We start from the raw sequence: 27244 nt of genomic DNA, 5'->3' as shown, positions 1-27244 counted from the left end.
ACACTTCACCTTGTCTCCCTGCTGGAAGTTGTGGCTGTCTGCACTCTCCTGCCTCTGCAGCTCAGCATGCTCTCCTGAATCACACACACGACAGAAGTCATGCTGTTGGCATGAACTGACACGTCTACAATACACGCTCTTTCATAGCCTTAATGCTGATCAGCAAGGCACACTATTCTCAGCCACTGTAGCTTATGACCAACCGGGTTTTAAGTAGCTTACCTAGCTTTGGAAGGTGGTCTTTGTAGTAGAAGCCTCCCTGGACGTCTGATACGTATTTGAGGTCCACCTTGCCTTTGTGACCCATTCTGTAGACATTAGTGGTGCCATTGGACCATGTGACACTGGCCACACTTCGGCCAGACTCTGTGTCCCAGCCACGAATGTCCACTACCTTCCCAACCTTGCCTTCCCCTCCTGCACGCACACACAGGCAGGCACACACACACACACACACACACACAAGCAGGAGAGGGCAACGGTGTAGGAGTTTTGGAGAGAGTAAGAGAGCAAGAAAATGAGCTACTTTGGGAAAAGTCTCAGGAGAAACCGACAAAATGAAGACAGATCATCCAACACCATAGGAATATTATGGGATGTTGTGGGGTGCTTTGGTTGCACAGGAATTTCTATTGAAAAATCAAAAATGTTATGTTAATAGGATAAAGAAACGCACGAAAGAAAATTGCCCATCCACATTTCATACACCACAAGATGCACATAATGTATCTGTATGAGAGAAACATTTCGGGGAAATAGGACAAATGTAAAACAGAAACATGCAAGTGTGCGAGAAAGACAACATACTGACAAAAAGAAGGATCCCTATGACACAAGGTGATTTAACACATCCAATATGAAGTCATCATATCCTCCCAGTAGTATAGTTCAAAATACAGTAGTCATGTATCTTACACGTTTTCAGAATGTTCTTTTAACATGTTCACACAAACGGACAATGGCACGGTTAACCTCTCTAGAATATTCCAACAGTTGGACAGGTAACCTCAATGCCTGAGAGCATGCATCAAATCAGCTGTCCTTATGAAAAGGACCACATGCACCATTAAAAACTGATGACTGACTAAGCTAGACCCTTGGGGTTTGCTTTCAAAGACACCAAAAGGACATTTTGACTCATTCGACCAGTACTCTAGCACAGAAGGGAGCCAATGTCAGTCCCAAAGCGAAACCAAAAGAGAGAACGCAGCCCAACACAGCTATGTAACAATGACAAGCTGAATTTCTCCCACAGTCTGTTGTCAACAAAGTTGAAGGGGGTTTTGACGGTAACCTTGACAGCATTTCTTCACTGTAACTGACAAAAATTGCAGTTTTTAATTCATTGTATATTCGGGCCAACAACAATCTTAAGAAAGTACAATAACAACTGAGTAAGTACTAAGCATACAAACCTCTGCAGTCTCTAAAGGGGTTGGATTGGGACTTGTGAGCTAAATTCCCTTGACTCTCCATGTTCAATGTTATGTGAATCCACAGAAGCCCATGGCACTGATGCCAAGAACGCCCCATCTCAGAACAGCAAATAAATCCAAAAATCTTTTTACTTCCCCATAGTTACAACACATGCTATAATTAGAGTTCATGAGACTACTTTGTGTATTCAAGTACACATATTGGGAAAACGAGCAAAAGGGAAAACAAACAATGACCTAAATCATGAATAAACTTGATGTGAACACATCTCTTAAGGAGCATCTGTGTAACAAATTCAAGTGGCTTTGGCTTTAAATAAGACAGATAAAACCTAATTGTTGCCTTAAACGAATGACTACACTGTTTGGGTTTAGTACATTGAGAAAAGACATGAAGTTGGGGATGAGGTTACTCGACAGAGGAAAAAACACTTGTAGACACTTTCACGTGAAAGAATGTCAACAGGCATACAGCCATAGCTGGCCGGGTAGGACCTGGTTAGTACGAGTGAAGGCTGTTCATTTGCTACCCTCACTCACCGTCTTGGCTGCCCCAATCCCAGTCAGGTCCACGAACTACTTTCACGCCTTGGAAGATTCCTCTGAGGATGATGCGTGGGAGGTTCTGCCTCGGTGCCAAGCTCACTCTGTGAAGACCAGAAGTACAAAAACCACATTCTCCATGAAATTCTGCACTGGAACAGCACTGCTATAGAACTCTCTCAGAGCTGGAAATCTTCAGTTCAAGTCTAATCTCCCGGAACCCTGATGGATGACTGATGGGTCATTTCTATATCCCATTGCTCGGAAACGTGTTGGATAACAAGAACACCTGACGCTGTGTTCTATAAGTAAACCAACCGTCTGGTCCATATAATACACCCACTAAGTTGCACAGACAAACATGCCCCATTTAACAGCTCTAGCTTAAAACGCACGCCTACAGTGCTACAGTGTAGCAAGTCCTACAGTGTAATCGTAAAAAAAAAATATATATATATACAAATAAAAGGGGGACATCTTTAAAGACAAAACAGAACACACCAGTGGAAATGTTTGGAAGACAAAGGGAAGGATACCATGTGGTTTTTGCAAAAGGGAGATTGCTAAATTGCTTGTCTGAATCAAGAAATTGTCTTTGTTTATGAATGAACTTGCTTAGATATACATAAGCCACGTTAAATTAAAAACACATTCCTAAAATACCATATACCCACTTAACTGTAGATACAGTCTAGTGAGAAATGGCTGTCAAAAGTCTCTTTTAAACACTTAAGCTCATAGTCATTTTAGAGAGAAAGACCAAAAACCTTGGAGACGTACCTTATGGTAAAAATTTGGTCAGATCTCGGTGCAAAAGAGCTGCCTATTCCCATACTTTCTTGACAGGTTCAGCATCCAGCTTTCATTTCTATCGTAGACTTTTAGCAAGACTTTTTACGAATCCACTGTGTAAAAAAAAAAAGAAAAAAAAAGAGGACTCCTATGGGCAGTCCTCCACAGGGATATAGAGAGGTTTCACCTTCCCTACATGTCTACATCCTATGGGTTGGACAAGAGGTTTGTAGTCCGTACAGCGCGATAGTCAGGTTATGTATCGTTCACCTCAGTCTGCTTGAGAGACACCAGGAAGAAGGCAGCATCTTTGCTTCCGAGTAGCTTAGTGTAGACTGACGTATATGTCAGTGTTGGCTGGACTGTGCTGAGGGTTAGGTGCATGTGGCTATACCCAGAGCTGTGGGCCTAATCCCTAGACAGCAGGCAATCAGGAATCAGACTGCCAGAGAGCAAAGCGAAGTGTGTGTGTGAGTGTGTGCCAGGAGTACACTCACGTCAACACGGAGACACAACATATGGCCCCTTAAGCTTGTGTTGAGAGGCCGTCTAAAGAGACCAGCATATATTTTAATCTACAATACATACTGATAAGACAAGGCATTTTAGTCTAATTGCTAGTGGAGGGGATTCAACCCTACAAAATGCTTTTAAAAAATCTGTATATGGTAGATGTAGTGATTAAGATGAATTAGGCTGAGATTCATTTTAGTGAAAGGGTAGATTAAGAATATGCTCAGAGTGATCAATAGGTAACTTTGTTAGTCTGACAGCAATATGTCACGTCTGGTGATCCAAACAAACAACTCAAAACCCATTAATGTTAAAAGACAATCAAGTTTAATCAATCAAGATCCTGTCAGAAACGGGTGTCCTTGAGGGGAAGGGAACTGACTTTGTTGATACGTTTCTCAGTCATTACTTAAAACAGCTACCTTGAGAGTGAGAGGAGCAATCCTTTAAAGGGACGTAGACTAATAATCCCCCCCCCCCCCCCCTCATGTCCAATCAGATCAGGGTCAGTACCTGTTGGCATGTCGTCAGGAGTAACAGAGAGGGAGAGTCTGGAAAAAGGAGTAAGCTTTTGAACTCAACAACAGAGGCCTAACGAAAGCTGGTGTGTGTGTTCATATCAAAACAGAACCAGTACATTTGACCTACTAGCTGTTTACTGAGAATGATTTGCATCATCTGGCATGACAAGCTGGGAAACTTGTAGGAGGATATGGTGACGAGGGACAAACTAGGGAAATTCCAACTTTTCTAACATAATTTAGGACAGTCATTGGTAGCGCCAGTGAGTTTTTTTTTTAGTTGTTGGGAAATCAGATGCTTGGTAACTGAGTGACATACTAAAATTACTACAGCATTTGTTCGGCCACAGTTACCAGTCACTTTGGTGATATGTGACATCTGGAGTAGCAACAGTATGTTTCTTTGCCAGCTAAATTATACCATGATACCCATGGTAGAAACTGTCTGCAAACTTCTCTTACTCAGCTCTTTTTAAGGTGACTTTGGTCACTATTGGACAGAATTCTAAATAACTATAAAGACAAGGAGACAGAGACAAGATTTCCTTTGGGGCAAATAAGGCCAACACACAAGGAGGAGGAGGAGAGGTGAGGAGGCTGTGCTGAAATGCACGATGTGCAGAACAAGGATTACAATAAGTCTACGTGGGAGACACTGTATCTATGTGTGTGTGCTCTCACGAGCCGATTAACCAACAGGGAAGTTGCTGTTGCTTTTACCTTTCAAACATATGGACATCCATATGCTGCACTGCACATTGTCAACACGCAATTAGTTACACACGTCACAATATGGCAGTTACTATAATAAACCTCAAACGAAATTGATCGACTAACAATAATGTAATTTCGATCATATGAAACTCGAGTTCAGACAGAATTATTTTGCTATTTTAATATCCATAGTGACAGAGCACTTTTCAAACCATAACCTAAATAAACAATAAGGTGCAGTTCCCACACATTTGCAGTGTGGGTACACGCTAACTTGCTAATCTGCTAACATGAAAATTCTAATACCCTAATCCATTTAGTAAATCTGTTCATTACAATACAGTTCTTCCACACTGCTTGTTCAGCTCTACTCAAAAGACCCAACCCCCAACCAACGGGTAAGTGAAATCGTTGTTGGCTTTAGCCTATCCTGCTACCACTCTTTTAGCCCATAGCCACTTGCTGGGCTACATCATGCTGAGAATGGCCCAATGCTTTCACCACCATAACACGAGCCGTTCTCGGGAAGGAAGTTGACTAAATTCAACCCCCCCCCTAGTTGGGAACATTATAACATCTGTGTGTTCTTAAATATATCCGACAAGGCAGAGGCGCTTTGAATGACATTAGAATTTTCTAGGCTTTTGAGATAGACACTGAAAGTGATTTTGGTGAAACAGGATCCAGATCAATCCGAAACATGAGTGTAATCTTTAGAGGTATGGATGGCATGTGGAGAGCATAAGCTGCTATAGCAAAATGCTCATAGGCAAACTAATAAAGAATACATGAGCTATGGTGTGAAGAAGGGTTAAAACATTGATGTCAAGCTAGATTTCATGCATATGTTCCATGCTGTTGTCTTGACAAAGAAAAGTGAAAGAATGTCTAGTTCTTCAGACTTCTCACAACATACCATGTGTACCAGTGGTTTAGAGATCAACTGCAAGTGAGGTTAAGATTTAGAGTAATCACATTCTGTGGCTATCACAATATGAACTTTTTTTACACTTACATACCCTGAAGAGAAGTGAAACACCTATCCAATTGCCTGTTGTTTGTATTGCAGAAGTCTACGACTTCTGTATCAAAGAAAATGAGCTTGTGGATAAACCGTCTTGGATACAACAAATAGTTTAACACCCCTCATCCAGAGCGATGGTTGCGTAAGAGTGAACAGTGGGGTTTTTTTCTTTCTTTCTTCTTCATCCGTCTAACACTCCATTCGTCATGTGTCCTCTTCACAAGGCCACAGATGTCTGAAGGGTCCATTCACATCAGTGCTTGCGGGCTGACTTCAGATGAGTCACAGGCTCTTATGCCACTTTAGACCAAAATATATCCATTCATGATCAAGATGTCTCCCAGGGTTACATCTCACGCCTCATAATGAGGCTGACATTGTTCTATTCAGAGTCGAGAGACCTACTTTAAACCCTTTTTTCCCCCCTTACTGTTATATCTGTTATAATTTGGGAGTACCAAAGTTGAGTTTGATTCAGTTGTTTGAGCTGTACAAGACAGGTTGTACACAATTTAAAACCTAGGTGTTGTAGATCTTTTCATTGTTAAGATGATCACTCCAATTACCCTTTCTATTGTGTATTGTACAATCTTCGCTGGTATTTGGTGAAGTTGAGACAACCTTGGTAAACATTCCTGAAAACTGTTTCCTTGACTTATCAGTCATAACATTTGTAGTTTGTTTATATTTCAGATGTTGATGAAAGGAGAAAGGTTTAGATGTCTCACATAATTGCTTGTTAATAAGAGCAAAACAAGAATATAATTAGTGCAGGCGACAATTAAAAAACGTAAATGATTCCTTAAAAACTGATTAAAACCATCACTCGTATTTCAGAACAGCCTTTTTCCATGATAACGGAATGGCTCATGATAAATGAGCCCGAATGAGAGAATGCTCTGGCCTTGGTTTGAAAAAGCTCCAAGAAAAAGGGATGTGATCCATCCTCAGAGCTGTCTGAAGGACTTACACTGAGGTGTTTGTCCTATCCAAACACTCTGGGGTTTCATGAAGGACACTGCTGAGCCAACATTCAGTCTCCATGAGAAATCAATAGCAAAAAAGAGAAGCCCGAGGTAGGGGACGAGGTGAGACGAGGGACTGAAACATGCAAAGTGTCATAACTTTAACAAAGGTCACGGCTGAATAATAGGCCAACTGAATTTCATATCTACATTGTAGGAGACCAGAAAACCATTGAAGTCAAGTACGTTTTCCTAGCTTCTGTGCTTTACCTCATGTTGAATATTTTAGGTGAAACCCCAGAGAGGAAACAAAATATTTGGACTTGAGAGATTTTAAACAGTATAGACAGCCAGAAAAGATGAGTTGGATTGCTCTTTCTTCTCCATCTATCAACCAATTAGGTTGCCAACTCACTTGAGGAGACTATAGCAATTATGATATGATAAAAGGGATGGGTTTAACAAAGAAATGTACTATATTACTGAGTGACTTCTACTCTATTCCAATTATTAGTTGCAATATTACTGGGAAGACTATTTTCACAACATAAAGAGATACATGAACGGGTGACTCCTGAGACATTTTAAACATTGTAAGTTTCAAACTTGAGGAGGGCCCTTCAACACTTAATGAGCACACACTGCAGAAAAAGTTCCCTTGACTGGTATAATACAGGCAAATTCTGTGCCCCATTTTATGCAGTGTACCTCACGTAGTTAAAATAGGCACAGTCCAGCCAGTTGACATTAAGACAGTGCCTCAAGGGTTGGAAGCTTGATAAACTGATGCAGAAGACTGGATGAGGGCAGATGAGGAAAGGGATCACCTCATGGCATCCATGCTTAAATTACTATGCAGATAAATATGGGGAAATAGTGTAAATAGTCCTGAGAAAATTCCTAAGATAACACTTCAATCAAGGTGAATCCAAGACTGCTGAGTCAGTGTTTGTTTTCTGATATTACCCAGAACCCCCATGACAGCTGATGTGGTCCTGTACTCACGGTTGCGAGTGTGCAGTCTCGTAGCGCTCGAAGGCATGGCCGAGGTCATGCTTGTTGTTCATGTAGCACTGCGTACACAGGTCGTAGTCAAAGCACACCTTACACTTCCAGCGCATTCCCATGATGCCGTGCTTCTTGCAGCTGTCACAGATGATGTTTGAGTGGCGTACACCTGGGGGAGTGTGAGAGGTGGGGGGGTCAAGTTAGGCTGCAAGCAAAATAGTTCTTGTCAAAAATGTGTCTTAAAACCTATAGGTATTGGTCTGAATTTTAAATGCTGCAAATTCAGCTCAAAGGGTCCATACATTTTATGTTAAATATGACAAAATATAAATGGCATTAATACAGTACGGCCTAAAGGTCTGAGACCACACTGAATATGTCATGGGGGAATTGAAAGCCAAGCATTCAGTGACATCCCAAAAAGCTCTTTAAAACCTTGTCAAATCATGCCGGGATCATCAGGTTTTGCATTTTCCCTGCCAGCACGAGTGCACGCCATCATTAAAGCAGAATTGGGCAATACGAAATCCTAAGATATCTAGCTATCTAGCTATCCATGTATGTTTTTCAAAGAATCAACTTTTCACTCAAATTGTTGATATTATCATTTGTCATTGATGAATCTCCATTCAAAACAAATACAAAATCAAGTGAATTATCTTGTCTTTGGAACCTTACAGAAGGTCTACAATTACACTTGCATAACAAAGAATATTCAGTTGAACTCCCTTTAAAAACTGTTACTTAGAGTCAGTCCTTGATTAGATCAAATACAGCAAATGACAACAGATGACAAACAGATGCTCTTACTTGACACTAGCTTTCTCCCTCTCCCTTTTGAACTCTCCTCCCTTTCTATTATTTCGCTCCAGTAATTGAAGGCTCAGAGTCTGAGGCAAAAGATGCTGATAGTAATGGAGCAGACTGCAGATGAATCCTGCATTAGTGTGTGCTATTCAATTCCAAAATAGAGATGTATCGCTAATGGAAAAAGCTGGCCTTTGCTCTGCTACGTTGAACAAAAAGAATAATTGCTTGAGGGGGCTTACTTGAGTCACAGACATGATAAAGAAACATGTCTAAATATACATTATTAATGCATGACTAAACGATCCAAAACATACAGTAAGATATGTTACTGTATGTTAAGAGGGGCTACCACTCAACAACCATATGAAATGTGCTCACCAATCTGAGCATTGTCGTAGAGCAGCAGGTCGTAGGAGCCTTGGTAACCAGTGCGGTAGTTGGTGCGGGTGCCGCTGTCCCACTGCACCACCACCGTCTTGTCCGGTGTGGTGGTGCTGCCCTGCCTGCCGATCTCCACCACGGTGCCAACGTGGCCCTCGCCGTCATCCTGGTTCCCCCACTTCCAGTCTAAGCCACGCACCACACGCATACCCACCTCCATGCTGCCCCTGCTGGGGGGGGCTGGTGAGCCAGAGGGCCGGGGCCTGGCTGCAGTCTCAGTGCTGCTGCGCCTCCGGGCCCTCGGCGGAGCAGGGCCGGCCCGCCCAGAGGACAGGGGCGTCACAAGGGGGGTGTCCGGGAACAGATCAGGGGTAACTATGGAACAGAAACAAAAAGATATGTTTATTGGCAGGTCACTTTTTTTCTTCTTCTTCTACTCTTCAACAACGGCCTTCTCTGGTAATGCAAAAGACACTGTATGTGGATCAATCCAAGTCTTCTGAGACAACTACTCACTGACAACTGAAGAAACAGACAAACCTGTGGCATGAACTATGAAGATCTGCCCTGTAATTACACATGTTTGGGTAATCACAGGGCAGATTGCTGTATGATTGACCCACTTGCACACCCTGCTGATCATCTCTATAGCTTTGACCTGACAAAGAAGCAGCACACACACAGCCAGGCATGGCCCACTGATGACTCTGCCATTTAGAATGCATGTTGCCTGTCACTTGAAACTAGAACAAAAGCAGGAAGTGGTTGTTCGTGTGGCGGGATGTGTCAGCGCAATAATAGGCATGTCCCCCTCAGTAAGGGCGGACAATAATAGCCCGATAGCCTTTAATGGAGTCACCCAGAACTTGACCAGATGGTGACTAAATGTCAAACGTCATAGGGAAGGAGAATGTCTTTCTGCTGAGAAATCGGTGAGAGCAATGAGGGTCAACTTGTGTCCCTATGGTACATTTACAGTCTGGGCAGCCTTCTGTGCAAAAGCCCTCGTAATATGTAGTGTGTGTATGTATACAATCATGTGTGATCCCAATAAGAGAGTTAGAGATTAATGGAAGACATACTATTTAAGCCTGCCTGATTCAAGTGGTAAATTATTATTTTGGTTCATTTAGATGGTTGGCTAATCCACAGCAGGTCCGAGGATCTCATCTGAAGTTCCACTACAGTAATTCACAAACTATTTCACACTCGCCATTTCCAACACAGTGGGAACCTACAACTATGACAAAACCTCACCCCACTACCTACAGTAGGAGGCTTCACACTCAAAAACGAAATACAGTGGATGATGATAGTGTTATTCAAACAACGGCAATCTGAATCCTGCAGTGTATCTTGCAGAATCGTGTGGAATAACTGCATCCAAATCCAGACATAACAGAACAATCAAATGAGCATAGCATGTTAGAGATTATAGTGTTCTTATGGAGATTAGTGTCATATTGGTATTAAAAGCATCTGGTTAAGCATTAAAACATATGGGATTAAGGATCAGAGAGGGACCAACAGGCTGCTTATGCTGTCAATCTCCATGCCAAAATCACAGCTTAGATATAAACCTGGTCTCAATGGTCAATGGTGTGGGTACATCACAAGTGGATTTATGAGACAGAAGTTACAGAAAAATACCAATCTTCAATCCCCCTGTTCTCCAAATCCCTCTAATGAAATTCCTTGATATCGGCCTGACCACCATGCTGGGCTCTGTGTTTCTCTATCTGAGTGTTTGGAGAACCAATGTGCTGAAATTGGGCCAATGTAGCCCAGTTCACTTATGACTAAATAACAACTACAACTGCCATGGCTTCCATAAATAACAGGGCTTCATGACAAGGAACCAAAAACGAGCTCACATTGGCCAATTTCAATCGTGTTCCTGAGAGAGAAAGCGCATCGGTCAATCGGCCACTATAACGATGTTGACATATCGGGCCGGAGCGACCGCCTCCCTCCCTTTAACAACAGACAGCCCAAGCAAGGAGCCAGGAGGCCTGTTCAGAATAGACAGCACATAGAAAAGGTGTGGAACATCTGTGTTTATGTCTGAACGAGTATCCCTTGGTTTGGAAACCCACCCCTGGCAGAGCAGAATTGAAAGAAGAACACGCATTTACATTTAGTCATTTCGCAGACGCTCTTATCCAGAGCGACTTACATTAAGTACAGGGACATTCCCCCCGAGGCAAGTAGGGTGAAGTGCCTTGCCCACAACAACATTTGGTGTGGCCGGGAATTGAACTTGTGACCTTCAGATTACTAGCCCGACTCCCTAACCGCTCAGTCACCTGACTCCCTATCGGGCATGCCACTCCAAAGGGGAACTCCCCCACTGAATTGACTGTGCTTTCAATTCAACAGGACCTTCCGTTAGACCTACAAGGGTATACTGATATCTCATCCATGTTAAACAGGCTAGAGCTGGTTCCGCCCAGTACAATCCCAGCATGGGGGAACTGCCTACACGACAGGCTCTCATCCCAGCTTCAGAGGAGCACAATGATGGGCCGCTCACACTGGGCTGTGGAGTACCTTTTGAGAATCAATATTAGAACTCCCTTGGGTATCCTTAGTCACATTGTGATTAGTGAGGGGGAAAATAATCTTTTAGATTTAGTAGCAACAGCAGAACAAAGACAAGCAAGGTCATTCTAAAGGCATTATTGTTTCACTACTGATAAAACCACAGGCAAAAACTGTAAAACTGTAAGCAAAGAACTGTTATATATATTTATAGGAAACATAGCCAACAGCCATGACCATAAATCCAATGCCTAATCTTATCTATAACACCTTATAAAGTAGAAAAGCCTGATAGCAAGAGGACGGGAACGGACAGTGTTCCGTCGGGCTGTCCAGAGGCCTGTGCTCTGGGTAAGAGGGCGCCGGTGGCTGCAGCAGAGGTGGCGGGCCAGGGCCATGGGGCGGCCATCTTCCCAGGAGTGCGCTGAGCCCTGGGCGGGCCACCTGCCAGCAAGCTATCTCTGCCAATATGTGTCTGAGGGCCAGGACAGCGACAAGCAGCCGCTCTCTGCCTCCTACAACAGATGGGCTGGCCACACTGCTGAGGGGCCTCTCGCAGGCAGACAGGCAGGCAGGCAGACAGACAGGCACACAGGCAGGCAGGCGCATGCTCCCTCACACAAGCACATACGAATGCATACGTTGCATACACCTTGACATGCGCACCATAAACAGTGACTAAGGACTACTCAATATCCAAAGAATGGAAATAATAACAAATATGCAGAGAAGTGAAGTCTATTCTCAGAGATATGTATTGATACACTGTACTGATATGTGTATATTAAATAAATTGTTCATTTAACAGTCAAATCAAAATAGAACTTACTCCCTATGATCTTAAGTCCATTTCTGAACATCTTCGATGGTTGGACTCCAGTATAGCTGCACACCATAAACCTTGTGCTGATAAGTCAAAGGCTGGCCAATGTGAATACCCAATATCTTTGCTCTAAGAACTTGAGTCCTATGGACCTGTTCCCCTGCTAATAGGGGAATGAACCGGTTCCACAAGCTTCTGACAAAGTATTTGCTTTGCTGTGAACTTTGCTCTATGTTTTGAGACTGGGTTCGTTTTTGGGTGACAATTTTGGGACAATCTGAGTTTCTCAAGGACAGAGCATGCCCGACTCCCTATTGGTGACAAACTTGCCTGTTTCGCAAGGAAGGAAAAGGGAGGGTGTGAAAGAAAAAAAAAACATGATACTCCATTAGACCTCGTGAACCATTTTGTGACCATGATTAGGACTAACCCAGAAATGCACCTACAATACTGAGCTGGAATGAAACCTATTGAATAGATGGCTCTATTGGCTCAATTCAAATCTTATACTAAGTTATCTACAACAAACGGTATGTTTCCACAAGAACAGATATCCTGAATAGCTTATCTATTCTGCTCAAAACATCCATCTTGGCACCTATATTTGCACAAACGAGTGACAAACGAGTTCTGCCACACAATGTTCCTAATGAAGACCTTTAAGCACAGTCATAGAAATAGAGGGGAGCAACAACGGGTTTCTATTTGTAGGTCTTAGCAAACACATGTGCCAGTGTGTGATCCCCTGCTTATTACACAACAACTGCAGGTGATCAGATGCCTGTCTGCTGGCTTTACTACAGTTTTCAGCAGTGGGCTACATAGCACAGTGTTAATACCGTAGTCATGGTAATGCTTGCTTCATTGATGATACTCATGTATCATAGGTCTCTCGTTATATGTGCCCTGAATATTATATTATGGCCTAAGGATCCAATATTTATTTTAAACCAATAAAAAAAACTATGCGGTATACATGTAGGCTAGAGTCTTTCATTTAATAGAGAATTACTCGAAAAACAAACACACTCATTAATATTCAATGAGCCTTTGAACCAAAACAATAAAGTGAGAACGGCAAAAGTGAGAGCACAAGAAATGAACTGCATTGTCTAACAAAGGTGCATTAGGAGAAAAACAGTCTGAAATACCATATAGTGTTTTCACGTCCCTGGGAATGTCATTGCAGCTAGCTAAATATACAAAGCTTGAGACACGGGTTTACCTGTTGGAATAGATTTTTGCACGACGAGCAAGAGACAAAAACCTGGGGGAGGAGAGGACTCGGCTCCTTGTGCAAGATGGTGAGTGAGACCGCCAGTCCCACCAGTAACTGGAACCCTTTCCAGCAAAGAAAAAGCCAAACGAATGCCTGGAGGCGAGAATCCTGCTCCGTGGAGCCCTCAGAATGGACCAGATGAAGAGGAAGAGGGGGAGGAGGAAGAGGCAGCCGAGTATTCCAGAGACGTGATGTAGCAGCAACACAGGCAGGAAGGACAGTGTTACGGCAACAGCATGGTGCTGCTACCGTCAGTGAGGAAGACAGCCAGGGTGGATTCAATCAGAGCTGGAGGAGGAAGAGGAGGAGAGTGCAGCAGGGAGAGTGGAGAGAGCACTGCTGGAGGAAGGATGCGGCCAGCGTTTAGTCCTTTGTGCGCCGTGTCAGCAAGGATTATCAAAGGAGGAGGAGGAGGAAGCTGACAGGGGGGGCAGAGTGGTTGTCCAATAAGCAACGCATTCAGGCCGACCAGTACTATACACACACACCACCTTTGTCATACACTCAAGCTGATTTGGACTTGTATGTATGCTCCGCTCAACATACGCACACAAAACATGTAGGTAAGAAAGACAATATTCTACAGCCTGCCTTCCTCATACCCCAGGGATACAGTCAACAGACGGGCAGGGAATATAGAGTAGGGGGAGGGGTGATGAGAGCAGGGTAGAGAAAGGGAGAGGCGGAGTGTTTGTAGAGGGGAGTGTGCCTTTCTAGGAGAAGGAAATGGGCGGGGGAAGAGGGGGACTTGATGAATGAGCACCTGCCATGATTCTAATTTTCAATTCCTGGTTGGCTGTACAAATGTGTGTGTGTTAGTGGGAAGGCAGAGGAAATAGTATGTGTCTATGCACACGTACACACTTTCAGCCTTGAACAGTCCTTGTGGCAACAACTGTGAGAGGTATGTTTTACTACCAACCACACTGCATACTACTGGACACTGGCACTCAAGACACCACTGACACATATGCATCTGATATCCCTAGCCGCTGACTGGCCAATGAAAGGGGGATGAAAGGGGTGGTGGCGTGCAGCCGCAGAGGAGACAGACTTCTGTAATGAAGTCTGCTATACTCTGCTCTCTGTCTCGTAAACAAAGACAGTTTTGTCTGTACAATGAGCCAGACAGGACAGTTCAGGAACAGAAGAGGCGTTCAGTTCACACAGCTCCTCTGCTGCAGGGACACCGCGGGTCCCAGGTGATAAAAGTACGTTGTTCTATTCATTTTGTGGAATACAAACGGGTGGACCACATTTGATCTAATGATCTACCAAAACGTGAAGTGGTCCCAAAATTGTGGCCTTTATGATGAATATCCCAATATTTAAAACTAAGAATATCTCACAGTCCTTAAACAGCTAATCATAAAACAATGTCAGTTAATAATAATTTGCAAAAATGTTCTGCAACAGCAAGAATATATTTGCAAGAGCTATTTTGGGGTAAACTTGTGGTACAAACTCATCAGCTGAGTCTAGAACAAATGTTAAAATATGTGGTGGCAGTTTTAGAACTGATTTAACTTCTTAAAGTCACACTGACTAAAGGCTCACTGACAAATACGTTGGGTGACAGACTTGAGTTAATGTAAATCAAATTCTACTCTTCTACTAGACTACATCCATAATACAAGTCACCCCCATCCATGTCCATAGACCTGGAGCTTTCGTTAATACCCTAAGTTCCATTGTTCATGCTAATACATTATGTTGTGGTTATTCCAGTCAACAACAAAAATCTAGCAATTGTTATGCATTTACACATTGATCATTAACCTTTATAGAAAGCACATAAATCATACAATTTAAAATTCATCCATCGGGTTCCAGACCGCAAGCATGTTAAATTGACAAAAGACTGTCAAAACCTCTACACCTTCTCCAACCACTGAAATGACAGGGCTATATACATGAGCCGCGTGGATTTAAAGTAAAACACGGTCAGGGCCAATCATTATGATTAAACTCTGACATTTGATATGTTTGCTTGCTTAGATTGCATCTGTTATAATGGACTAAATACATCTCGCTTGATAACGTTAACTGAGCAAGGTTTTAGAGTGATATTGCATGCAATGGTGCCTATGACTTACAAACTAGCTAACCAAGTAGCTAGCTAGCCGAGTGTAAGTGGCAGCGCTTGCATTCAAACACACTGTCAGATCAAGCTAGCTCTACCGTTAGCACATGAAAACAACCTAAGCAAGTGTTTTTTTCTATCTGAGCTTTTGTCATAGTGTACTTACGTTAGACGAAACGTCTTTGATTTGTGGCTGGATGTAGTTCTAAAAAAGCGTTCAAGGCCATGTTGACAGCTTTTTGTTTCGCTCGCTTGCGGGTGTGTGTGATGTTAGCTAACAGGCTAGCAAAGATAGCTTGCTTCGAGACCGACACACACTCATAGCCAACAACAAGCAACACACCCACATAATTCAGGCAGTGCAGTGCGTCACTTGACATGCCTTGATCACTTGCTGTCTGGCACCGCCAGTGTGGTATTAAGCCTGTGAAGCAACAAACGAAAATATTAGTCATTGTAAATTAGTCAAGCCTACCATTTTGGTTAACTAAACGATTTTGGGGGGGGGGGGGGATTGCTATTTGCCAAATAAATATCGTTCTTGGTGTAATTGAGCGAGTTCGAGCCACCAAATAATAACGACGTGGCAAGAAACTAAGCGCACGTGCGCAAAAATAGTGTAACTATTTGTACATTTTAAATGGTAAAATGTGCGCAGTCATCCTTGACAGTTACATAATCCCTATGCAATGAAAACTAATCAATACGACGTTCACGTTACGATAGGTTGCGCTCGTTTTAGAAACCCGCCGATTGTTGTAACGTAGTACCACCTGCCGACGATGATGTTCACATACACCATTCTCGCCTGCACGATTGAATTATTTGTGACTCAACAATTTGACGAAAAGTTGTATCGGTAAGAGAGGTTTGAGCGGGCAATTCGTCGACGTCTCAAATATTTCCACCCACCACACTGTAATAGTTAAAACGATGAATTATTAATATAAACAAATAGTTATTTCTTGGTCTTTGACTGATGTATTGCTCAATTATAGACTGTTGCCTCCATTATCTTCCAAAAATGTTTAATTACAATCCAATGAAATTATGCAATTCATCAACGAAAGTCAGTAATCAACACACATTTGTTAAGCGTACTGTACCATTTATAGATAATTAATGATTTGGTTGACATTACATTTTGGATAATGGCATCACTGTCTGAGTAAGCAACAATGTATGGCAATCTATGGTTCTTCCAATGGGGTACACATGTAAAGCAGACAAATGTGAGACTAATACTTCTCCATTTTAAACCAACAAAATTATTCTGTGCGAAATACTGAAACAAAAACAGACAAATCTGTTTATATTGTCAGTATTACAGAATCGTAACTAAGTTGTCAATTTCTCTTAAGTGTATAAATTATACAATAAATTAAAACCTTTTTTTTCCTCCTTTAGCAAAGCATTACAAATATAAAGACATACATAAACTAGTCTTTATTAAAACAAAAACAGCCCCTCTCCCAAACAATAAATACATCACAGTAAAGGTAAACTGCCTTGAGGTGCTAGAATAATCCCAAAGACATAGAAAAGTCCCATTAGGAGATTGAGCTTGGCTGTCTTCTGTGGTATCTTGGAATAGCATTGGCTGCGGAACTGCCTCTCCAGGGGGAAGGCCATGGGCAGAGTGAGCAGAGGCAGGGCCATGCTGATGGTGTAGCGCGTGGCCAGAATGCAAAAGAGCACGTAAGGGACAAACAGCAGAAGGTTGTAGAGTATGTAGGAGAGTGTGGGGCCAATGAGGATGGCCAGTGTGACAATGCCTGCTTGTTTATCGGAGTCCATGTCTCTGGTGTTGTTGCTGTGAAGGATGGCCTCAGTGTTGAGAGCCAGAGGGACGGCATAGACCAGTGGCAGGACCGACAGATAGCCCACCTGCACAGCGTGGGCAAACATGACCGCCAGCGGGCCAAACGTAATCAGGATCACTATGTCTCCAAGGGCCACATACTTTAGACCGATGCCTGCAAACAAGTGCAAACAAACATGTCCAATGGCATAAACAAATTCAAAAACATGTATATGGTCTTTGTCTTGAGTTGATGGTACAAATTGATAAATAATGCACAATCCTTGTGAGAAACAGAACTCATCAAGTGAAATGTGTTTTGGTCGACTATATTATGTGACTGTATCAACTGTATAACAATAATTCAGAAATGACAGTAGTACAGTATGTACACTGTACTATTTGACCTACCTCCTGTGTAAAGGAAAGAGCTGGAGAGCCCTCCAAAGTAGATGAGCGCTAGATGCTCCAGACGCAAAGTGGAGAGAAAGTACAGCAGAGTGGCACACAAGCACCCCACCGAGTACAGCACTGCTCCGAACATGACAACATCCTGTGGGGCCAGAATTTCATCCACCAGAGTCCGATCATCACTCTTCTTGTGGTCAATCCCTTTGGAGAAGTCATAGTATGTGTTTACCAGGTTCCCTGCACCGTGCACTACTAACACCGCCAAAGCACACACCATCAGGATCACCAAGTCAACAGAGCCATCGAGCTTGTAGGCCAGGGCACTGCCCAGTGCCACCGGGGTAAGTGAGGCACTGAAGCTCCAAGGCCGCAGGGCCAGCACATAGGCAGCACACTTGTTTCTCATGCTGGAAGTGACACGGGTCATCCCTGAGATTCTGTGGTTGGAAGTATGGTATTCTGCTGTGTCATTCAAGCCTGCTTTTCTCGTCCCATTGTGTCCATTCAATCCAGCCATTACATATGTCTCTGCCCTGCTGAGTTTCTGCCCCTCTGCCATACCTCTGCCAGGGTCACCAGAAGTACAAGCAGTGCTCCAAAACGTGACGATGTTGCATGGACCTAAAATCAGAACACAATTATAGGGGGTTTAATGTTGGCCAAACAACCAAAACTAATTCCCCTGTTTAAAGGACAATGGGTAAACTGAACAGTTTATTAACATTAACCAAATTATGCCAATACCAATGGAATTGCAGTTTTTTAACTGTGGGTTAAGTCATAGCAAGAGTGGTCTAAAGTAAAATAAAATGAAATCGATATTTTAAAACATTGCAAATGAATTAAATCAATTACAAGGCAAACATGTTACAAAATGAAAAAATGACCATAATAATTGTAAATCAGAGAGAAAGCAGAGGAGAGGAAGGAGGAGTAAGACAAGCCAGAGCTAAGTAGAAGACCTCAGGAGATGAATAATCCCTCAAACAATGTTTGACAATTCCTTTTATACCCAAGAACAACCAATCACACCACATCTTGACCCTTGCTTATGTAGTCTGATTGGTTGACTCGTAATGCAACAGCAAATCAAGATGTGGTCAGACTGATTAGACTAGCAATGCGACAGTTACACAATCAGGTGTGAGACCCATCAAGCAGATTCTCCGTTCAGCAACTCCAGATGTTAGCACATGTGAGGGGGGGGCAGGGTCACTCAGCCTTACACAATAATAGTTTACAAAACAAAAAACGTATGTTCTTGAAGACGGAAGGTGAATGCAATGGAAACCAGTTTCATAACTATAATACCTTAGCGGAATACTACGTTAAAACAAATACTAGGATTAAACCGAAGCGAGATAAACGAGCTCATTAAGGAGGTCGTTAGCTAAATAAGAGTGGTACAGAAGTGTAGCCAACTTCCTATCGATTAATTCACCGGTTACGTTATAAAATAGCAATGTAACTGGCGCTTCCATACATGCACGTGGGGGGAAAAAAATTATATACAATGTCAAATAACTTTCAATATGGCATTGTAGTACTACCCTGACAATAGCCAGAAAGCTTATAGAGATTATAGGATTAAAGCTAACAACTAGCCAGAGTGCTAACTAGTTAGCATCATCCAGTGGAGAGTAAAACAAATTAAATGTCCGACCCTGGACCGTACCTTTTTATGACAACTCTTTCAAATAAACTCGTTCACGCCATTATATAACATAATAATTTGACCACCATCCATTCACAGGGCTGACCCTGCTCAGACTGAGAGGCTGCTACGTGTCAATTTAGGTATTTCACTGGCTGACCACAGTTAACCCTGCTCTTGACGGGCGCCATTTACTCCAGTCCTTGTCAGTGCAACTCGATTTTGGGCCGTAGGAAGCTCGCTACCAAGACATTAGTTCCGCATTTTGTAACAAAATATTTGTCAATTAATATTTTCGTAACGAAATATCTGAAGTATGATTTTCACGGGACTGAACTATTTTATAATTTCTATCATCATTGAGCTAATACAATTTCCTTTTCATTCTTTTTTAGGATTTTTTTCAATCTCAAATGTTGACTTCAAATGGACTTCAAATCAAACATATTCAGTGTATCACAAGGTTATTCAATCCAATTTACATTTGCACCACCCCTTATCCATTTAGCCCTACCATTTCCCTTACTGTAGAATTGCATTTCACACATTTCGTTTTCATGCTACCAGTTCAAATTAAGGACAAATAAATGTAGCAAAAGAAGATTTTTTTTATTTTTTTTTATATTTAGGAATGAAATGTCTCTAACGTAATCTAACGACTGAACCTAGACAAATGTTTTAATTTATGTTTAATGTTTTATTTTAATTTAATAAACATAAATAAACATGGAGTCTAATTTTATTGTTTAGATTAGACGATTTAGTACGAGGGCTGGTTTCATTTCCATTTAAACTTGTCACGCTCTGACCTTCATTCAAAGTAATGTGAAACCTTTGGCAGACGGTGCGGAATAGTGCAGCGGCCGGGGGTTGAATAGAAAGCTGCAAACTTTGATGCAGCCTTCAGCAGGCAGCTGGTGACCAAAGATTCCACAAACCAGTCCTCTGGACTGCACTGCCACCAAAGTTGTCCACAAACGGCAACAAAGATTCTGAGGTGCTGTAAAAGCATGCAATGGACGTCCATTAATATCCATGGGGATAGATGGTGGTGAAATAGTTTAGTCTGTCTTCGTTGAGGGAATTTTTCTGGAGGGTGATATCGCAAAGATGGTGTGTCAGACATTCAGAAGTTTACCAAGGGGCGACTTCAGTGCTCCTCTCCTTGCTGTGGCTGTTCTCTCTATTATATTCGCAGGGATGCAAGAAACCACAGCATTTCCTACCTGGAGATTAGAGGTATGGTGTGATCATTTCGCTTTTGATACTGCAACCGAAACTTAAAAAACAATCATTCTATCTCTGCCCCCAAGACTTAATGGAATAGTTCAAACGTATGATTATTAAAAGCTTGATACGGATTAATAGTATATTTGAAAAGAAATGTATTTTTTGATGTCAAAATTGTACCTTGCTTTGTTGTGATATAACGAACATACTGTCCTTTATTTTGTGACAAGTATACAAAATGCATATATTATAAATGCAGTATGCAATAGGCTAGCATTCAAACGTAGCAGTTATCAATCATGACACAATGCTCAAATGTACATGTGTTAAATTAGATGAATGAAGTAGGCTTTCAGGTTAAGAATATTGTTGAAGTGTACAAATTCAGTCAATTCAGTCATTTAAACTGCAGGTGAAAAGGATCATTCTCTTATAATATTAAAGACTATGGACTGGATAGCTGTTGATGTCGTTTCCTCAGAAATGGTTATCATGGTCAGTAAACATTTGAACTTTAAGATTCTAGATCATATTGTGCAGGTGAATGTAATTGATGTCTCCTATACCGGAGGACCAGGTATGCCATATACAGGAGAGTTGATTAGCTTTCCCATCAGTGATCAAATGGGGATAAAATCAAATTAAATTTTAATGTTTTGTGATTACCAACTCCATTGAATGTTTTCTATTCATTTTATTGATTTAAAATCTGAAGCCTGAAAAGCAAGTGTTAATTTAGCTCCACGAGTATTCTTGATGATGAGAGTGGACCTATATCAATAATCAACGAGTAAAAGGAACACTGCTTGAGTTAATCAACACTTTAGATGTTAGCAGAGTGAAATAATCCATATCTTCCCATCATTTTCATACGGTTATATTCAGTGCACACTTGTACTACCCTTGAAGACAGACAGCAAGAGTTTGCCAAGGCTGCAGCTTAGAACAACATGTCGTTTCAACAAATCATGATTTAGGTCCAAAGTACATGGAGGGTTCTTGCATTGCTCCAACTGAAATGGAATGTCTGCTCCGGATTCTTTGTTAGAATGTCTTCCCCTGTTGTAATAGGCTGTATGTCTCCTTGACGCTGTTATCAGTAAGACAGGAAGTCTTCATTCTACTGGCAAAAACTTTCCCTGTTTTCTTAAAGATTGAACAATGTGGATTTTGGAATTATAACACATACTTTACATAGTATTTAGTTGTGTTAATGATGGGTTGTTGGGTTTATTATTGTTTAATTCAAAACATATCACTAGTTTAACAATTACAAGCTGTAACTTTAAAACACAATTAATTTTTAAGCATTTTCAAGGTCAAAACCACTCTACAATAAAAAAAGGTTTCCAGATAGCAATTATTTGGGGGTTCCGGTTAGATGTGTATATGTATATGTTTATTTATATGCAGTTTAAGCAATTTGTTTTCATGTTGCCAATTGGTCACATTGTGTACAGTATTTTACATCTTCCCATTTAATTATCAGATTCATGTTTCATCACTCGACACATTTCTAAAACGCAAATCATACATTGCTGAGCCTTTAAAGCTGTAAAAGGAAAATAGAATCCAGGTGTTATTATTGTGGAGTCTTACTTGCCCCTCCCAGAAAGGACGACATCAGACATATCTGCTAAATGTATCATACTTAACGTTTGGAAAGCAGTTTTACGGCTGACCACTTCCTTTTTCCAAGGGATGGAATGCCCTCACATGAAAATGTAATGTGTAACATTAGTAAGGCACAGGGATTGCAACCATTATGTGCATTAGTCATTGGAATTACAATAGAGTTAAATATCCACAGGGTGGTCAAATCAAACAAGGACCCCCAACATAGTGGAATCTTGCAGGAATCATTGTCATTCAAGGTACAAACAGCTGATATTCAAATTTTAACAGTTAGTTGGTAGAGTATCATGGGTCTACATATTATGTCTGAGTACAGATTTTAAGTTTTAAAGCAGGTTGAAACCTCTTTGTTGTCATTTTTGTGTTGTTCACATTAACTCTATGGACTTCTATCTGTATCAGTCAGAACTGAATGTCCCTAACTACTGCTTATCCTTTTCTTTTTCATCATGTCTTGTTGATCAACATCCTATGTAGTTAATCAAAGATTTTTTTGTCCAAGGAAGAAGCTCACACCTCTGGTGTGTTGTTGATTGGGATTCGTAAAGATGCCCGCTCGCAGGTGCTCCATCTCTCCAGGAACAAGCGCTACACCCTCACCCCTGAGAAACTTACATGGGACAAGTTCAAGCTCACATACAAGTATGGTGAAATGCTTTAAATGCTTCTGAAATCAAATATGCAACGGCATCAGTAATTATGTAAAAGAGAGAGAAAGATGTGTACCCCTTACAATGACGCCGGTATAACAAAATGTCCACATTTCTGTACAGCCTTATTTGGGCATGGAGAACTGAGTAGCGGCTGTGCTTTTATCTGATTCCTGTGGTAAAAAAAAAAAAAAAGACAGTTTAACTAGATGATGGCATTGTTTCTGGGCAGGCTGCTGTCTTTCCCAACAAACTTGATGAATGCCAGTGACACACGTCGAGGCATCGCCAAGGCTTTCGGCATGTGGAGTGACGTCTCCCCCTTCAGCTTCAGAGAAGTACCAGCTGACCAAGATGCAGACATCAAGATAGGTGGGCACGTGTGAAGGGTCAGATGGTTGAGCGGTTGCCGGTTTGATTCCCGGCCATGTGAAATGACGTTGTGTCCTTGGGCAAGGCACTTCACCCTACTTGCCTTGGGGGGAATGTCCCTGTACTTACTCTAAGTCGCTCTGGATAAGAGCGTCTGCTAAATGACTAAATGTAAATGTAAGGGAAAAAACCAATGCGCACCTACCTCAGAATATCTGTAGTATTTCTATATCATCAGCAAAATGTGTTTGTGTATAACACCATCCTGGCTGAAATGCCTTCTACCCCTACTTTATGGCTTATCTAATGTTCAGCATGATTCATGGCTGTATTTAAACCCCCCCAAAAATTGGACATCCTCCAAGCATGTGTAACTATTTTGAACTAAATCATGCCTTACGCATCCCTTTGGGTTCAAACCTCAGGGTCTGGGACTCTTGTTCCAGCATACATTTTTGGTGAAAGTGAGAGAAATCACTGTCATCCTCTGGGGGATTAGAGAAGAAGTTTGTCCTTTGGATAGGAATTCATCACCGCTCGACCGTACTGTATGTGGAATGAGAGAGGCTGGAAAGAGTGTTTCCCATCTTGGCTCTGAAGCACAGTTCTCTCCTGGCAGGCTTTTACCCTATCAACCACACAGACTGTCTGCAGTCCTACTTGCACCATTGTTTTGATGGCATCACAGGTGAACTGGCCCATGCCTTTTTTCCCCCAACTGGCGAGATCCACTTTGATGACAATGAGTATTGGATTCTTGGAAACATGCGTTTTAGTTGGAAGAAAGGTTCGTACATTTTACTACATCTCTTGTATTTTTATCCATGTATGTGTAAATGGAAGATGTTCACTACTTTCAGTTTTGATTTGGGAATACATGACAAACATTACACAACTGAGATGCCTCTAGGAACACCCACTAAACATGTTCGTTGTTTGTGCAGGGGTGTGGTTGACAGACCTGGTCCATGTGGCAGCTCATGAGATTGGCCATGTCCTGGGCCTCATGCATTCCTTGAACCCCAACGCTATCATGCACCTGAATGCAACTCTGACAGGGCGCAAGCTCATCACACAAGATGAAGTGTGGGGCATGCACCGACTCTATGGTACATTCAAAAGACAACTTAATCCGTATTTGTTGAACCCATCTTACAGTTCCATACTGCAGTTCAGATGCAAGGGCGGATTGCTGTTTCCAATTCCTTTGCTGCAGACTAAGAATTTCTCCCTGGTTCCTGTCTTCCCTCCTCCTCGCCTCTCCTCCAGGATGTTTGGATAGATTATTTATCTGTCCAGCCTGGGCGCGGAAAGGCTATTGCGACAGCAAGCGCAAACTCATGCAGAAACACTGCCCTTCCAGCTGTGATTTCTGTTACGGTAAGAGTACAGAAGTCCAGAGGAAAAATGGAACTCTCAAAGCTACTGGTGTTGGAGAACTAATAGGAACTGTTCTGAACTGTTTTCCAATGCAACAAAATGAGCCAGCAGCTATATATAGGGGAATAAATCTGACCTTCGATGAGTATGGGTTTACTTTATTGCTTTACAGCCAGATACTCTACAGGCAAATGCACAGGGGCTGCCTCTTATTTCATAACAGGATTCCTAACCATTGAAGTTATATATTATTAAGGGTCCATTGGATATTTGTGTGTAATAGTGGTGAGTGTGGAGAAGCGAGAGGATATAATACAATACAATTCCTGCCTTTGAATAATCTGTTCCTCATTGTTGATTGGGAGACATTGTACGGCTGTGGAAAATTCCTGAGTGACTCCAAACCGCTGGAATTTAAGACTGTGGGTTGAGGACTAGAGACGCGGAAGGTCAATTTGGGATTTTTGCGGCCTTAACAAAAGCAACTGTTTTTAACAGACCTCCAGCTAAGTTGCCAATAGGCTTAGTTTTGTACTTCTGTCAAACCAAATCCGGAATATATTGATAGACTAGTTTTATGATTTGGGTAAAGCACACTTAACATTAAGGAGTGGTTTCCTATTGATTTAATGTTAGGGATATTGAAAAAGTACTCTCAGTAATAAGAGACCTTTAAGATTTACTGTATACAAAATACCCACATAGGTCAGGAAAAGAATGAGATGGTTGATAGTTTGAATGTGTCTAGAAAAGTCTATCTCCTCAGACTTGACCCCTTCTGTCCACTACTTTTAGAGTTTCCCTTCCCCACTGTGGCCCCCACCCCCACCCCACCAAGGACCAAACACAAGCTGGTTGCAGAGGGCAAGAAGCTCACCTTCCGCTGTGGGAAGAAAATTGCAGCCAAGAGAGGCAAAGTATAGTGAGTATGCATATGTTCATCCGGTGTCTAAAATTATGTAGAAACGACCACCGTATCAACTTGTGTTTAGAGGAGGTCAAAAGCAACTGCAGTCAATAATAAATTCTGTGGTTACGTGGCCAAGTTCTAGAGGTCACATGCCTCATTAGGTAATGTTTGCAGAAGAAAAGTGACTGTAAACATGTTTCCCTGGTTTTGAGCAGCTGGTACAAGGATGATGAGCTTCTGCAGTACTCCCATCCTGGCTACATCTCCCTAAAGGACGACCACATCAGCATAGTGGCCAACGCTATCAACGAGGGTACTTACACCTGCATTGTAAGGAAAAAGAATAAAGTCCTCACCAACTACTCCTGGAGGGTACGTGTTCGCTTCTGAGGGGGGCGATGGGCCACGCTATCTGCACAGAAGCACTGGGTATTAGCCCGAGGACACATACACATCTTGCTTGGTCAAACAGGGACCTCATTCTCTTGGGCACATATTTAAATGTATGTATGTTCTGTTTCAAACATCCCAACATCTGTTTCTCCTCCCTATATGTGGTTTTGTAAGTGTTTTTGTGCATGCACAATAAACACTTGTCCTGTGACAAGTTTTTTGGTGAGACTACTTTGTTAAACTACGTAGCAGGTCAATCTAATCTTGTTGGTGATGAACTCACCAACATGTTAGTTAGTCGGTGTCATGTTAGTTGAACTTTAATGTCAAAAAAGAAGAAAAAAAACACAGTAGGTTTAAATTAATATGGAAGAACATCAGTAACAATGTTTAGAATTTTTAAAGGCATTGAATACACAATATTAAAATGTATAGACCACCAAATTTGTTGGTTTTGAATTCACCTCTTTCAAATTTAAACATTAATTTATTTCAATGTAAAAAAAAATCTTTACTTCAGAAATTCAAATAGAACCAAATTCAGGCTGCTGAAATTCGAATGGTGAAATTCTGATCAAAAAATTAGAGCCAAAAACATTAAGATTGGAACATCCAGGATACAAAGGATAGGTAAGGCAATCGAGCCTGAATGCAATCAATCCATCTCACTTCTCCGAGAAGGGTCCTACTGCAGACCTCTCTCCTCGGGCCCCTCTCATCCGGGTGTAGTCTCTATCCCTGATGTTGAAATCTGATTTTTTTCAGCTCAATTTTATTCAGTTCAAATTTTTGGGTTTTGAATTTGACCTTTTGAAATTAGAGAGCAGCCTGAATTTTGTTCTATTATAATTTCTGAAGCTTTAATTTTTTTTGATAAAATGTCTGGGATCTGTATTTTATTGTTTGATTTTGAGCAACCTAAATTTCAGAACCTTGAATTTTTGTATCAGATTTCTTTTTATTTTATATATTAAAATCAATTCATATTTAAATTTTAATGAGGTGAATTCAAAACCAACAAATTTGGTGGGTTTTTATATTTCAATACTAAGTATTCAATGCCTTTTAAAATTCTAAACATGATGTCACTGAAATGCTTCCATACATCAAGCTTTTAATTTTAGTTTTCTCTGGATTATGAAAGATACTTGAATGTAATACTGTTATATTGCCAGAAGCAACATTGTCTAGTCAAGAACTATTTGGGGCCTACTCACATATGGAACATCTAGCTTGCTTTACTGGCCTTACAGTGTAGCTAATGGATGGTCTCCAGAGATGGTGCAGTAGGTTCCACTACCAGCTCTCTTTCCATGCTTACTCAACACATCAGGTGTAACACTGCCTAGCAGGGCTTAGCGGAGATTCAAAGATA

At 41.6% G+C, this 27244-nt stretch overlaps 3 protein-coding genes across 4 annotated transcripts in view; 1 reads left to right on the top strand and 2 right to left on the bottom strand.

Moving 5' to 3' along the window:
- Positions 1–16151, bottom strand: part of mib2 (MIB E3 ubiquitin protein ligase 2) — a 27727-nt gene extending 11576 nt beyond the window's left edge. Inside the window, exons 1-6 of one of the 2 annotated variants that reach the window (XM_084679980.1) lie at positions 15600–16151; positions 8705–9082; positions 7514–7685; positions 1977–2083; positions 223–417; positions 1–74 (exon numbers count right to left, since the gene is read on the bottom strand). The exon at positions 1–74 is cut by the window's left edge and continues 69 nt beyond it. In XM_084679980.1, coding sequence (XP_084536106.1) covers positions 1–74; positions 223–417; positions 1977–2083; positions 7514–7685; positions 8705–8927 — 771 coding nt within the window. In that variant the 5' untranslated portion in view covers positions 8928–9082; positions 15600–16151. Of the gene's footprint in view, positions 75–222; positions 418–1976; positions 2084–7513; positions 7686–8704; positions 9083–12077; positions 12228–15599 lie in introns of those variants that run through there. The other variant, XM_084679979.1, reaches the window with a different exon arrangement.
- Positions 16152–16444: 293 nt separating this feature from the next.
- On the bottom strand, positions 16445–19523 carry ubiad1 (UbiA prenyltransferase domain containing 1). Its single transcript, XM_084679109.1, has 3 exons — positions 19321–19523; positions 17646–18266; positions 16445–17409 (listed from the first exon to the last, which is right to left on the bottom strand). Exons 2-3 carry the CDS (start codon positions 18202–18204, stop codon positions 16922–16924), a joined length of 1047 nt encoding a protein of 348 aa, XP_084535235.1. The 5' UTR covers positions 18205–18266; positions 19321–19523; the 3' UTR covers positions 16445–16921.
- Positions 19524–20183: 660 nt separating this feature from the next.
- On the top strand, positions 20184–26083 carry mmp23ba (matrix metallopeptidase 23ba). The gene is made up of 8 exons (XM_084680236.1): positions 20184–20538; positions 22667–22806; positions 23047–23186; positions 23806–23973; positions 24131–24295; positions 24456–24566; positions 25362–25488; positions 25692–26083. Exons 1-8 carry the CDS (start codon positions 20410–20412, stop codon positions 25864–25866), a joined length of 1155 nt encoding a protein of 384 aa, XP_084536362.1. The 5' UTR covers positions 20184–20409; the 3' UTR covers positions 25867–26083.
- The last annotated feature ends 1161 nt before the right edge of the window (positions 26084–27244 follow it).

The sequence above is a fragment of the Hypomesus nipponensis genome, chromosome 18 (genome assembly GCF_054491055.1).
Source record: "Hypomesus nipponensis isolate SF chromosome 18, ASM5449105v1, whole genome shotgun sequence".
Classification (NCBI taxonomy): Eukaryota; Metazoa; Chordata; class Actinopteri; order Osmeriformes; family Osmeridae; genus Hypomesus; species Hypomesus nipponensis.
The sequence above is the reverse complement of the archived record's forward strand: the minus strand, read 5'-3'. Positions and strand labels throughout refer to the sequence as shown.